The sequence below is a fragment of the Euprymna scolopes genome, chromosome 3 (assembly GCF_053919585.1).
Source record: "Euprymna scolopes isolate OS-2025 chromosome 3, ASM5391958v1, whole genome shotgun sequence".
In the NCBI taxonomy this organism is placed as follows: domain Eukaryota; kingdom Metazoa; phylum Mollusca; class Cephalopoda; order Sepiida; family Sepiolidae; genus Euprymna; species Euprymna scolopes.
In genome coordinates, this window is record NC_136484.1 from 68,764,285 (window position 1) to 68,778,594 (window position 14,310).

At 31.0% G+C, this 14,310-nt stretch overlaps 1 protein-coding gene across 1 annotated transcript in view; it reads right to left on the reverse strand.

Annotated features, from left to right (window-relative positions):
* The window catches only part of LOC145256084 (uncharacterized), a 767,766-nt gene that overhangs the window by 186,221 nt on the left and 567,235 nt on the right, over window positions 1-14,310 (reverse strand). Inside the window, exon 7 of the mRNA XM_080114670.1 lies at window positions 8,482-8,542. Coding sequence (XP_079970796.1) covers window positions 8,482-8,542 — 61 coding nt within the window. The remainder of the gene's footprint in view (window positions 1-8,481; window positions 8,543-14,310) is intronic.

Genomic DNA, 14,310 nt, shown 5'->3' on the forward strand with positions numbered 1-14,310 from the left:
CGCGTCAACAAAGGAAAAATCCTGCTCACGTGATTACGTGTCTTTTTAAAAACATTTACATAACCTTTTTATTTTTATTTATATATCTGTTTAAGTTTTTCTTTGTCAGTGTACTTGAAGGAATTCAGTTGATTACAACCCTTTCTGCGTGTTCTTTACATTACAATAGTACAACCCTGAATCCGACGACGCAATACTACACAGTTCAATACTGTAAAACTGAAACGAAGATGTTATGTTTGAAAAGGGTGCCATTTACTTCTTATTCATATTTATATCGATTCTTTGGTTTAAAAACTAAAGTATTTACGTATTTACTTTTTTAATATCCCATTTTGCTGTTTCGGATTATTTTACTAAAGTAAGTAACGCTTCATTATTTTTAAAAACTGTTTTTGTTTCTTTGTTTTTCGATATTTCGTCGATATTGTTTAGTAAGAGTGTTTAACAGAAAAGCCAACCAACGAATATCCGAAAAAATAGATACACAAGAAATAAATGTTACAATAGTCAATAAAAGTTCAGTTCATGTTTTTTTTTTGTTTTGTAATAGTTTTTAATGCTCTTTACTTGAAATAATTTCAGCGAACCGAAATTAAAACGAAATTTGAAGCGAATACTACTTAAATTAATTTTTATATAAACTACACATGCCATAATCGAATATTCCTCAAGCACAAAATAACGGAAAATATTAGAATATGTTTATAAGTATTCCTTACGTTGACGGAACTTTCTTAAATTATTAACACAGAATGCTTAGGTGACCCTCCTTCAAATTGAAAACGGGGCTCTCCATTTCAAAGTCGCTGCCATTTTGATTTTTTTTAAAAACCGGTTCGTGAATTAATAATTTTTTACAAACTACTTAAAAATACAAACCAAAGAACGTTTCTACCATAAAAGTAATTTTTATTTATTATGGTAACATTTATTTCTTGTATATTTATATTATTATATATATATAACATTTTCTCTTTGCAAGGAAACATCATTTTGTTGGTCACTCTTGGCTACGAATGGAAACAAAGTTGATATAAAAAATATATTTTCGCGAAAATTATCTTTACTTTCATCATATTTTGCATAGGGTAAAATGTCTGAGTATCAAAACCTATCTCTTTATAACCCCCTCCTTTTCATAACCTATCATACTTTCATCAATCAAAGTCGATTTTCTGTAGGCTGTGTTTGAACCCAGTCAACGATGGGTACTGCTGCTAGTATATATATATATATATATATATGTGTGTGTGTGTGGGTGTGGGTGTGTGTGTGTTCCTGCGTGTGTGAGTGTAAAGCCTCCTTCATTTTCAAGAAGGAGTCAGTCAGTACCTTTTCGTATTTGTATGTTTAGGAAAGCAATATATATATGCATATATATATATATATATATATATATATATATATATATATATATATATATATAAACACCTCAACACCTGCAGAAACACTAGCAAATCTATTAAAGTCGATATTTTAGCCACAGAACGCAATATCGGGAATCTTCGCATAAAAGAATCGCTACTAATATCCAAATTACGGCCAGCACTCAATAACAGACTGGAGCTAGGATCTTCATTCATCATATGACTCTACACACGGCTCCCACCCAACAGCTACCACTACAACCATAACCCATTAGAACAGATACACCACTGCACACAGCTCACAACCCACCCCACATTCAAACAGGACATCACCACAACCTCCTCCCATATAAATAAAAAGAAAAAAAAGAAAAATAATAATAATATTAATAATAAATAAATAAATAAATAAAATAGCAATAACATACTATAAGAAACTTAATAAATAAAACAGCAGTATATATTTAAAAACAAAATAAAAATAAGTAATAATAATTAATTAATTAACATTGAAAGTTACTGAAGTAATACAAACCAACTAAAACTAAAATATATAACTCTACGTACGGCTCCCACCTAACACTTGCCATTACAACCATAACCCATTAGAACAGATACACCACTGCACACAGCTCACAGCCCGCCTCACATTCCAAACAGGACATTACCACAACCTCCTCCCATATAAATAATACAAAAAAATAAATAAATTAAATAAAATAACAATAATATAACAAAGGAAACTTAATAAATAAAACAGCAGTATATACTTAATTAAAAAAAATGTAATTAAAATTAAAGGTGACTGAAGTAATACAAACCAACTAAAATCAAAAGTTAATACAACCCAACTAAAATTAAAAGTTAGCCGAAGTAATACAAACCAATTAGAGTAAAAAAAAAAAAAATATAAAAATCTACTACCACTAACGAATATAAACAAATTAACAACTCCCAAAGAATGTCACCCCTATTCCCCTTCCCTCCCCCTCGCATATCTTCCCACCCCCAGCAACACTAACCTAAACACCTAGCTACCGACCCCAACCCCCCTCCGCTTTCACAGCCTGCCCCTACAGTAGCCGACCGGACACAGCCCAGCAGCGGCTTAAGTGACCCAGAAAAGCAGAGATATCCACACATCAGCAGAACAAAAAAATAAATAATAGTAATAATGATAAAGACAACATAACAGAGAACAAGAAAAAAAATCTTACGCTAAAACAAGTTAAAACCAAACAAACAAAAAAATAAATAAATAAAATAAAAATAAAGACAAATAAAAATAGCAAATTTATAAACACGTTAATCACCTAATCATACCATACATACATCCCCTACTCACATTTGGCCCGAAGCCTCACATAGCTACACAACTTCCGGCCCTTCATCCAGCATGCTTTGAATCGACCTGTTACGCACACCATTTGAAAAGGGAAAATTTTTCCGAAATGTCGCATGAAAACAAGTAAGACATTTTACCATACAACTGAATAAATATATATATTAAAAAAAAATAATAAAAAAACATATATATATATATGTACTTATTGATTTGTAAATCGCCACTTGTTCTCGTCTCCTCTTACCAACAGCGACTATAATTCATTCCTCGCATTGTGACAGCCTTCTAAATCTCTTTTACACACACACACACACACACATATATATATATATATATATATATATATATATATATATATATATATATATATATATATAAATAACAATCTAAAATTAACTCCTATATAGTCCGATATACTGACAATGTTTGAAGGTTTTACTGCTATTGTGTGTAAATAATAAAATTAGTGCATTGCGTTCGGCGTTCAAACATTGTATTTTATAATGTATAACAGACCGTGTATTATGCCCGTTTTTTATGAAGTGCTAAAAATACTATGATACTAGTATATACTCATTGTGTGAGGCCATGTTTTGTTGTCCACTTTTATTTTCAATTCCCTGTCGATTTCCATTTTTACCTAAGACACAGTAGCTCGAACATGTTTTAAAAGACCACAGACATGTTATGTTAGTATATATCTTATTGATATTGACTACACGGATCTTCATCAACCGCCCTTCAAGCAGATCCGCCACATGTAGGTGTCTCAGCGCTTCCGTATATCAAGACGTTTCATTTATTTTGCTAGTCTACATTAAATACCTCAAGAATTTATTATTTAACTACACATTCTGTATATATTATAAGGATATATTAATCATATCCCAAAGCATTCTCAATTGTTCCTTATAAACTTTTGAATTTTCTAACCAATCTACACATATAACGTCGACGTAACAAGTACATGATATGTATAAAGTTTATTTAAGTATACGAGAACTTAGTCACTAAAGCGACGCAACAATTTTAGGAGAAATAAGATTCATTGTAAGATTTCTGCTTTTTAGAAATACAGAGAAGGCACTTCTATTAATTTATCTCTACAGTTGATAGTCGCTAGCAAAGAACGTGTTTTACTTAGTAAAGGTATCATTGTGCCTAGCCATTGTTTAAAGCTAACATAATGTCACGATAATCTTTGTTTTGTTCAATATAAAATCTCTCTATTGTTCTTACCCTCTTCGCTCTTTGCTGCTTTTAAACATTTGCCCGGTAACTAAAATAGAACTGATTGACTTTATCGAGATGCGGCTTCATGGACGACCTCCTACCGCTCTTAAGATTTCGGGTCTGTCAATCCACATTGCTTTGATCGAATTTATGTATATCTTATGAAACAAGACTTTCTATTAATGGACTCTTGGAACTTGGAGAGATCAAATTTAAAAGGAGTAATTGTAAAATGCCAGACACTAATTAGAGATGTGATACGTTCCTTAGAAGTTAGCGTTCGAAATCTCAATTTTCAATGAGATTTTAATTCGGGCCTCATAAGCAACTTAAGTGATTTAATCTTTCCAGTTTATATTAATACAATTCTAATTTCCATACCCTTTATAAATCTATTAGATTGATAGAACAACAATATCAGATTTGTTATTATTAAGATTTGCAATTCAATCTTGAAATAAATGCTTCTGTAAATATATTTATATTATGTATGGTTTTAATGTCAAAATTCCCATCTGTAATTATCTGATACAATATTTACAAGCAATAATATCCTTTCTCACTCTCCGGTTGCATATTTCCGCAAGTATACATAACGTAGGTGTAAAGATGACTAATAGACAGCTTTCTGTGATAATTTACATATTGACTTAGGCTCCCCAAAGATTATATCATGTTTAAGGTACATAAGCTATATTAACCGACCACTCAAAAATAGAATGCAGTACATGACATTAAAACTGATACCACACTACACGCCACTACATTGAACATTGAACAGAAACACATCACTCAATAAGTCTCGAGCTTAATTCACTATAGCGGGGTGTGGATACATATGATCCCAAAACATATATGTTTCATAGTGGTGTATATAACGGGCATAAACATTTTACAAATAATGATCTGTTATGTACTCGTGTAACTAAAACGGGTATATACATACATATTACACACACACACACACACATATATACTAGCCTGGGTGCCCAGCTTTGCTCGAGTGTTTGGAGGCGTGTGTTCAGCAATAAACAAAGTGTTAGTAGGTACGCAGGTTCGAACTCATACCGCGAAGGAGAAAGAGAATGTGAAAAAAGTGATGCCTTTGCTGTTGCGCCCATCACCAAACTGTAAGTTACGGACGTTTAAATTAAGGCTAGTCAATCGAAAAGAAGGGATAACTTTCGAAAATATCGGCGAAAAAATCGACTTCTCCCTGTAGAAAAGTACCCAGTTGAAGGTGTAGGAATTATCGCTTTTAGCCAATTCTCCGATATTTGTCGTCCGAAGGGTCGAGCTTCATAACGATCCCGACCTTGTGCTAATCCGTCGCCTCTGTTTTAGGCAGACATACATACATACATACATACATACATACATACATACATTTAAACAGACATGTGAGATTTATATTATAGAAGATGACATATATATATATATATATATATATATATGCATATGAAAACAATAGGAGTGTGAAATGGGAAATGAAGTCACAGAAGTATATATTGGTGGATATAGATTGGTTCATTTATTCAATAAGGGAATACAATCGATTAGTTAGGGGATAGAATGGACCCTTTATGCCAAGGCATTTCGAAGCCTATTTCTTCTCATCAGAAGAGTAGAGAAGATGCTAGGTAACATAGTGGGATGCAGCGTCTAGCGTTGGATTCATTAGGAACGAAATAGATCAAAACAAATTAAAATTATAGATCATGTTGGGGGGTCGAATTCTATATAAAGGAGGAGCGTATTATATATAGTGTAGTGCAGAAAGGTGTATAGATTCTTTATCATAGTCTTAAGTGTATGGAGTATATGTTTTAGGATTAAAGTTAAAGTAGGTGCTTAACTGGATGTGTGGTGGTCCTAATTTAACGGCGTGTAAGGTGTCGATTATCTATGGAGGGGCATTTTTTTACAGATGCAAGCGAGATGACAACAGCACTATGAATTAGTGTATACTTTTGGGAGGGATATTATGGTGGTGATTTAAGGTCTGGGTGGGTAGTTATAAGGATATAATACTTGATTTCAAAGTATACTATTTTCTAGGTAATATGTGGAATATTTCTATGTTCTCTTTTTTATAAGGCAAAGTTAGAGAGATAGGGTAGCAACTTCTTTGGAGGTGTCTAACAGGACAAAAATAGATTTTTGGATATAGATGATTGGCGTGGTGGAATAATAGAGGGAATTTTACTATTAACCATAATAATATTAATAATAACAACAACAGTAATAACGTCGATGGTAATGACAATAAAAATGATGATGATAGTAGCGATAATAAAGCAATGACGACGACAATAAAAATATAATAATAATAATAATAATAATAATAATAATAATAATAATAATAATAATAACAATAATAACAATAATAATAATAATAATAATAATAATAAACCAACCCCGGATAATTGATTGAAAATAATGAAACCATTAAGATCATTTCTCTTTTAAAACAAAGCCGATTTGCATTTGTCATTAGTTGGCAAAATGCTATTTGAATATTTCATAAACAATTGAAAATAATTAACGAATTGTTATGCAAAATAAAACGGTATAGAAACAGAATAGTTAACAAAGTCCCCTCTCCATTTTAAATATGAGTTGTAAATAACACAGTTGCTATATAGAAAACAATTCTTAACTTAAAAACGGATGTGAATGTATTCTTAACTATTCTATACGTTATCTCTGCCAAATAATGTTCATGTGTTTACACTAATCATAAATATATAATAATAATAATAATAATAATAATAATAATAATAGTAATAATAATAATAATAATAATAATAATAGTAATAATAACTAAAAGTTGAGTAAAATTAAGGGGTACAGGCAAAGGTAAGGTCCAAGACACATGAAATATATTTAAGGGATAGAGGGTGAAGGGTGAAGTAAAAAGAACAAAAAAAAAAAAAGAAAGAAAAGGCGATAAAAAAGAATGCAAAACATTACTTATGCATAACTACTAACTATGGATAGCAGTCAATAGCACCAAGACAGTGTGTGTGTGTTTCTACATTCAAATACAGTTCACAACACATAAACACATAATGGCCGTTCTGTAACGGACTACTTACCCCCGAAGCACGTAGCTCACAAACAAAAAGGATGTATATCTGGTGTTCACTTGTTCCCCTTTCTTCAGCGGTTGGTAGTTGGTTCAAAACGACGTAAAAGGAACACTTCCTTCCGAAAGGAACAACATGACGTTAGTTATATTTTATAACTTTATTTCCTTTTATGTTCCGAGTGCGGCAGTTTGCAACGCTCCTCTTTTTTTTACATCTCTATATAAACGCATCCCTTCAAGCTCCAGGAACACAGGAAATGAATTTATTCCGAGCTAATATCTCCGGTGGCTTGAACTCAACTGCCTCCCTCTCGGACTCTAAGTGACTCTCTTTGTGTTTACATAAATATATCATAACCATTTCTTTGTTATTTAAACAATTTATGTAAAAAGGTCAATCCTGTTAAATGTAAATATTTATTCTAATTGTAAGGACTATAAAAAGGAGAGGGAGCAGGTTGGAGAAGACGGGCACATGAGAGCCGTTGGTGACGTTAAAGTAGTAGAGTTCGTGTGTGTGCGTATATACGTGCATGTGTGTATATATCTCCTACAGCCCATACCACTGGACCGATCATGAACAATCCTGGCATGATGACCACCCACCTAGGGATGTGGCACACCATTTTTCAACGTTAAGGTCAAAGATCAAGGTTATAGCCTATGTATATATACTCGCCTACAGCCCACACCACTGGACCTATGATGACTAAATCTGACATGATAGTCAAGATCAAAGGTTAAGATCAAGGTCAAGGTCAAAGTTTAAGGTCAAGACTTTGCTAGTGAGGAAATATATGTCGTTGTTACAACACGAAAAAGTGAGTTCGAGGTGTTGTTTGATTTGGTTGTAGATTGCATACAACGTGTTGGTTCCGTGTGAAAACGTGTGTACAACGTGACATTTTTTAACTTATACTTATGGATTGGGAATTTTCAACGGGGGAAAAATTGGATGATAGAATAATATAGAATACCTGATATGACTTATTTATATGAATAGAATAATTCCTTATATAATATTTATTTTCATTGTTGCAAAAAGCCTTTGCGAGGAAAATATATTTATTCTTTGTGATAGGTCTGCCACCCAAAATAAAACAGCTGATTAGTGTGCCGCCATATAAAAAAATGTTGGGTACATGAACATCCAATGCGTGAACATTTCTATAGCGTCAATTTTTGTCCATGACGATTCATAATTATTGCACAGCTAACATTTCTATTCAGATAATAATATTATTACCAATTCATGAAATGCAATTTCTCTGTATAAACGTTAAAATCAAACCATTGACGAAGTGATTCAGTATAAATTGTATTGCTCTGCTTCAAGAGATGTAACTGTATTCACATTAAAAAAAATGGAATGGATTTTATTATATTTATAGAATTGATTATACAGATGAAATCAAAACGAAAATATGAAAAGAAAGTCTTACCTTGATATTGTTGAATCACTGCTAAACCCTGTCGATCTGGCCCATCGAAAGAGACCGGGCCCTGTAAAATAAAAATAAGTATAATTCACGGTCATCAATTTGCAAAATACATAAATATTACAACATATTGTTGATTTTCCATATTTAAACAATACTCATTTATTCAACAATAATGAAATATACACTATTATTTTTACAAGACAACCCATTATGTCAATACAGTTTAATTATGTTTACTAGGTTTTTATTAGTTGTTGTAACTTAGTAACTTTAACGAATAACAATAAAATATAATTCAGCATATTTTTCTAATATAGTAACATAGATTTCATAAAGTTCCAATTTAAAAATTGAATTCGTTTTTATATCTGAACAAGAGACGAACATTTATAGATAAGAGACGAATAACGAATAAAAAATGAAGCATTTTTCCAGGAATCTTTTTTCTGCAATTGATGAAGATAACATGTACACATATTCGTATTCATATATGAATATGTATATGCGTGTGTGTGCATTTATAGATACTCTCTGTAAATAACCAGAATTCTTTAATTTAAGCAGACACTGGTTAACAATACATGCTTATTTCGGTGTAATTATTTATTTGTTCAATGTTTTTGTGTCAAAATCAATCATAAAATACTAGTGTCTGCAGGTATAAAATGATAATTATTTTTTTATATTTATTACCACCTTTAAGAGTATCAAAGTTGAGCATTGTTGAATTGCTACAACTGATAGGATAATTTAAGGCTAGTTATATGGTGCCTATGTACCAATGCTTTCGGAAATGAACTGCACATCTACGAAAACAGGGAAAAAAAAAAGAAATCATTGATCTCAAGGCACTTTGGACATAGATAGAGAAATGTTTTGTAAACTTTGATAACATAACTAAAACCATGAGAATAGACGTTTGCTTTTCTAATCAACCATTTCGGTGATGTGAAAAGCAGCATTTGCTACATGAGTAACAACTTGTCTTCAATATTTGTTTACACGGGCTTTACCAACTGTGCGATTACCGATAGATTTTTTAGACTGAAGTATGAAATAAATACAGTAGATTATGTACACATCAGGATGCGTATAGTTATAATAACTATAGTAGTTGTCGCACTATGTCTGTGTTCTGATTTCAATGAAAAGTAAACAGTACTTTTATGTAAATGAATGTGTAGCGACATAAATGCTTATGTAAAACAAATAAAAAGTATATATATATATGTGTGTGTATGTGTGTTTGTGAGTGTGTGTATGTGATCGTGCGCGTGCGTGCGTGTGTGTATGCGTATAACCAATGGATCTTAGCAATTGCTATATCTGTATGTATGGAATTTAACCCTAAACTTGTTTATTCGATCATTATGCTTTTTTTTTTAAACACAGCTGCTGAGATACATTTCGAGTACTTTAGTTATATGTGAAATGTGCAAGTTTAAAGTTCGTTGAAGCATATATGGAATGAAACCTTTTTGAAGTGTTTTAAACGAGTTTTATCTACATATAGGACTAACCTTACATTCGAAAAGTAAAACATTTCAGGTTTGTATTAAATTTGATCCGTACACGTTAAAAGTCAGATGAGCAATACTTCTTAATCTTCAATAATTTCTAAAGGTCTCTGAAACTTAAATATTTAGCTATTTTTCCCAATCAAAATCACGTAATAAAATTTGATCAAAAATAGAATACATATTTTATCGATACGGTTTGGTGTCTTTATATCTTGATCTATAGTTTTTATAAAGGAGCACGAAAGTGGTGCAAAACTATTTTGTTCTTGTATTACTTTTACTTTTTGACATGGTTTCTTTATTCACTCTCTGTTTACACACACACACACACACACACATATATATATATATATTAATATGAACTATAATTAAAATAATTACTGAATATTCTACGTTTTTCTTGTCTTATAAAACTAGTGATAATTAAAAAAAGTTCTTACTAAATCTTAGAGTAATGGTAAAAACGATTTTATCCTCCCAAATGATCTACATCCAAGAGAAAATCTTTTCAGTTTAATTACATGGTTCTGAATCTATTTAGAATATATTTCAATATATTGTATTAAAAATACCATCAACAATATATAAATCAAGGATCCGATTAGTTTTCTTCTATGACATTTTAAAGTATAAAACAAGGACGCAGTATTGTTTTGTCGTGCTATTAATACCTACTTAAAAAAAATTTTTTTGACATTTTTTTTTGATGAATCTATATTAAGACTCATGTTTTTCATGTTTTAAATATTCTGGATATATATGTATAGTCAATTCACAAATGACTATTTAATATTAGCATTTTCAAATTTACACGAGCAATTAAACAATAAAGATGGTTCTTTAACCAAAATATCAAACCATACTCTTTTTAAAAGTACATTTTACAATTCAAATAAAAAAAAGCAAACGATTGAAAACTATGGTACAACAGATGTTAGCTTTGCATTTGAAAAAAATTGGCAACGCTTGATTAGTGAATATTAGGTTGACAAGAAAGTTCTTGCGGTTTTAAACTTTTTGATTTAGATAAACATATCTCAGCTCAAACAAAAATTTATTAATTGAAATTAGCACCGTCAAAATCAACACACTTTTGCCAACGCAAAACAAATGTATTTATGCCAGTAACGCGGAAATCTTCTGTTCTGGTGGTGATGAAGTCGCTGAATGCGTTTTTAACATCGCTTAGGTTTTTTGAAGCATTTCTCACGCAGAAAGTTGTCGAGATGCTTGAAAAAGTCATAATCGATAGGTGAGAGGTCTAGAGAGTATGGCAGATGAGGCAGAATTTCTTAGTCAAATTCATTCAACGTATGCAGGGTTGGGTTAGCAACGTGCGGTCGGGTATTCTCGTGGAGGATCATTGTGCCTTTTTTGTTCACTAATGCTGGGTGTTGTTGTGAAAGTTTCCGATGCATTTCATACATTTGTTGACAGTACTTCTCTGGCGTAATGCTTTCGCTTGCATTAAAAACATTGTAATGGTTGAGACCGGTCGCAGATCACTAAAGAGTCAGCATAACCTTCTTTTGGTGTAACTCTGGCTTTAGGAAGTGTCGTTGAGGTTCGTCAGCATCTAACCATTGAGCTGAGCGTCGCCGGTTGTCGTAAAGAACCAACCGTTCATTGCAAGTTACAACTCGGTCAAAAAACGGGTCGTTCTTAAAAGAAGGAAAGATAACACTTCATAACGGCGTTTCTTTTGGTTGTCGTTCAATTCTTCAGGCACAATTTATTAAGTTTTTTTTGTCTTTCCAATCTCTCTCAAATGGTTGGAAATCGTATACGTTACGTCTTATTCAGAAACAAGTTTTCGAACAGTTGTGCGTGGATTGGCTTCGACTAAGGCTCTTAATTTATAGTTGTAAACATCCGATAGCCGACCACTACGCTCATCATCTTCAAGACAATCGTCACCACCACGAAATTTCTTAAACCACCATAGTGTGGTGCGTTGAAACGCTTCGTTGATATCACGAGCTGTTTTAGCAGCTTTTCGGCGTTGCCTGAATTGAAATAAGAAAATTGCGCGAAATTGTTTTTTTCTCATCTTGTAGTCGACGTTCTAAAAAGAAAACATAATTGTTTTAAAACAATTGTAATGTAAACGATTCAATAGACGAAAAAAGCCCTTTGAATTGATATATAAAGTAAAGGTATTAAAACGAAAACTTATGCATAATTTGAAATCAAAATTTAAAATCTCACAAGAACTTTCTTGTCAACCTAATAACAAGAAATCTTATTAACAGAATGAGATGGGTATTTCGATCTAAAATGTTGGACAAGAAATCCTAGAAATCACGACCATTATTGAAGCACAATTAAAACTTGTGAGATGAGTTGGACTTAAGGCATCGCATTGTGTCCATATATTAATGGATGATCCGTTTGCAAGGGTGATGTATGTGTTAACTTTTATTAGCGATATTTTTGTTTGCCAAAGTTTTTACAAAATTTTATAGTTTTCCACTAAACCAGAAGCTGGTATTTGATAATTATAACTTATAGTATAGCTCGCAATACTCGAAACTCTTTTTAGAATAAAGACCCAACATATTACGAACGATCTATACGATTAATTTATTTAAAAACTAAGATTTTACCTGAATTTCTGCTAAGTATAAAGAGCGAGTTTTATTATTCAAACAAATTATTTGCTTTCTAAACACATAGTACTTTTATTATTCAAACAAATTATTTGCTTTATAAACACATAGTACTTTTATTATTCAAACAAATTATTTGCTTTATAAACAGATAGTACTTTTATTATTCAAACAAATTATTTGCTTTCTAAACACATAGTACTTTTATTATTCAAACAAATTATTTGCTTTATAAACACATAGTACTTTTATAATTCAAACAAATTATTTGCTTAATAAACACATAGTATTTTTATTATTCAAACAAATTATTTGCTTTATAAACACATAGTACTTTTATTATTCAAACAAATTATTTGCTTTATAAACACATAGTATTTTTATTATTCAAACAAATTATTTGCTTTCTAAACACATAGTACTTTTATTATTCAAACAAATTATTTGCTTTATAAACACATAGTACTTTTATTATTCAAACAAATTATTTGCTTTCTAAACACATAGTACTTTTATTATTCAAACAAATTATTTGCTTTATAAACACATAGTACTTTTATTATTCAAACAAATTATTTGCTTTATAAACACATAGTACTTTTATTATTCAAACAAATTATTTGCTTTCTAAACACATAGTACTTTTATTATTCAAACAAATTATTTGCTTTATAAACACATAGTACTTTTATTATTCAAACAAATTATTTGCTTTATAAACACATAGTACTTTTATTATTCAAACAAATTATTTGCTTTATAAACACATAGTACTTTTATTATTCAAACAAATTACTTGCTTTATAAACACATAGTACTTTTATTATTCAAACAAATTATTTGCTTTATAAATACATAGTACTTTTATTATTCAAACAAACTATTTGCTTTATAAACACCTTTGCTTCATTGGATACGAGTGAATGTCACAGCTACACCCTGTATCTGTTATGTCTCAATTCACGCAAAATATTTCATTTTTGTCAGAAAAAAACAAGAAGCAGTGAAACGAACAAGTTAAAGAATTGATCGAACAGTAGAAAACTTTTATGCAGTTGTACTTCTCTATTTTCAAAAATGACAGTTCAGAAGATTCCTCGAGGCGTTATTAGAAATATCTGAAAACATCATTATTATTCATTGTTCTATAGAGAATTAGCTTTCTCGCTGTTATGCATTGAACTCATACACACGCGAAACAATACAAATACTGGCTGGTCCATTGGAAACGTTGTTAATATAAAATATTAGCAAAAATACAAGGCGTTATTGGAAAAAATACCCACATTACATTTTTTGGCGTTTTCAGGTTCTTAAGATCACTTTTTTACTTTTAGGTTGTAGAAATGCAAATAATCAAGATTTAAAAATATGTTAACGCCAAATAAGTGAAATTTGTGGTGTATAAATTCTTTCTGTCTTTAATTAATGAAAGATTATATGCATTGTGGTACACTATACTGAACATATTGTTCTTTGCTAATGTTCTCATCAATGAAACGTGGGTTATATATGTCCTTTAGAGAATTTGTAGTAATTGGAATAGTTTTCTTCTCTAATATATATATATAGATTTTGGAAAAAGAAATCCAGCAGAGTGCTCAATTAAAAGGAAAATCCGAAATATAAGAGCGTATTTATATTTTGTGTACAGAAAGTTGTTAGAGGAGACAAATCATTGGTACCGTCGGTTTCAAGCC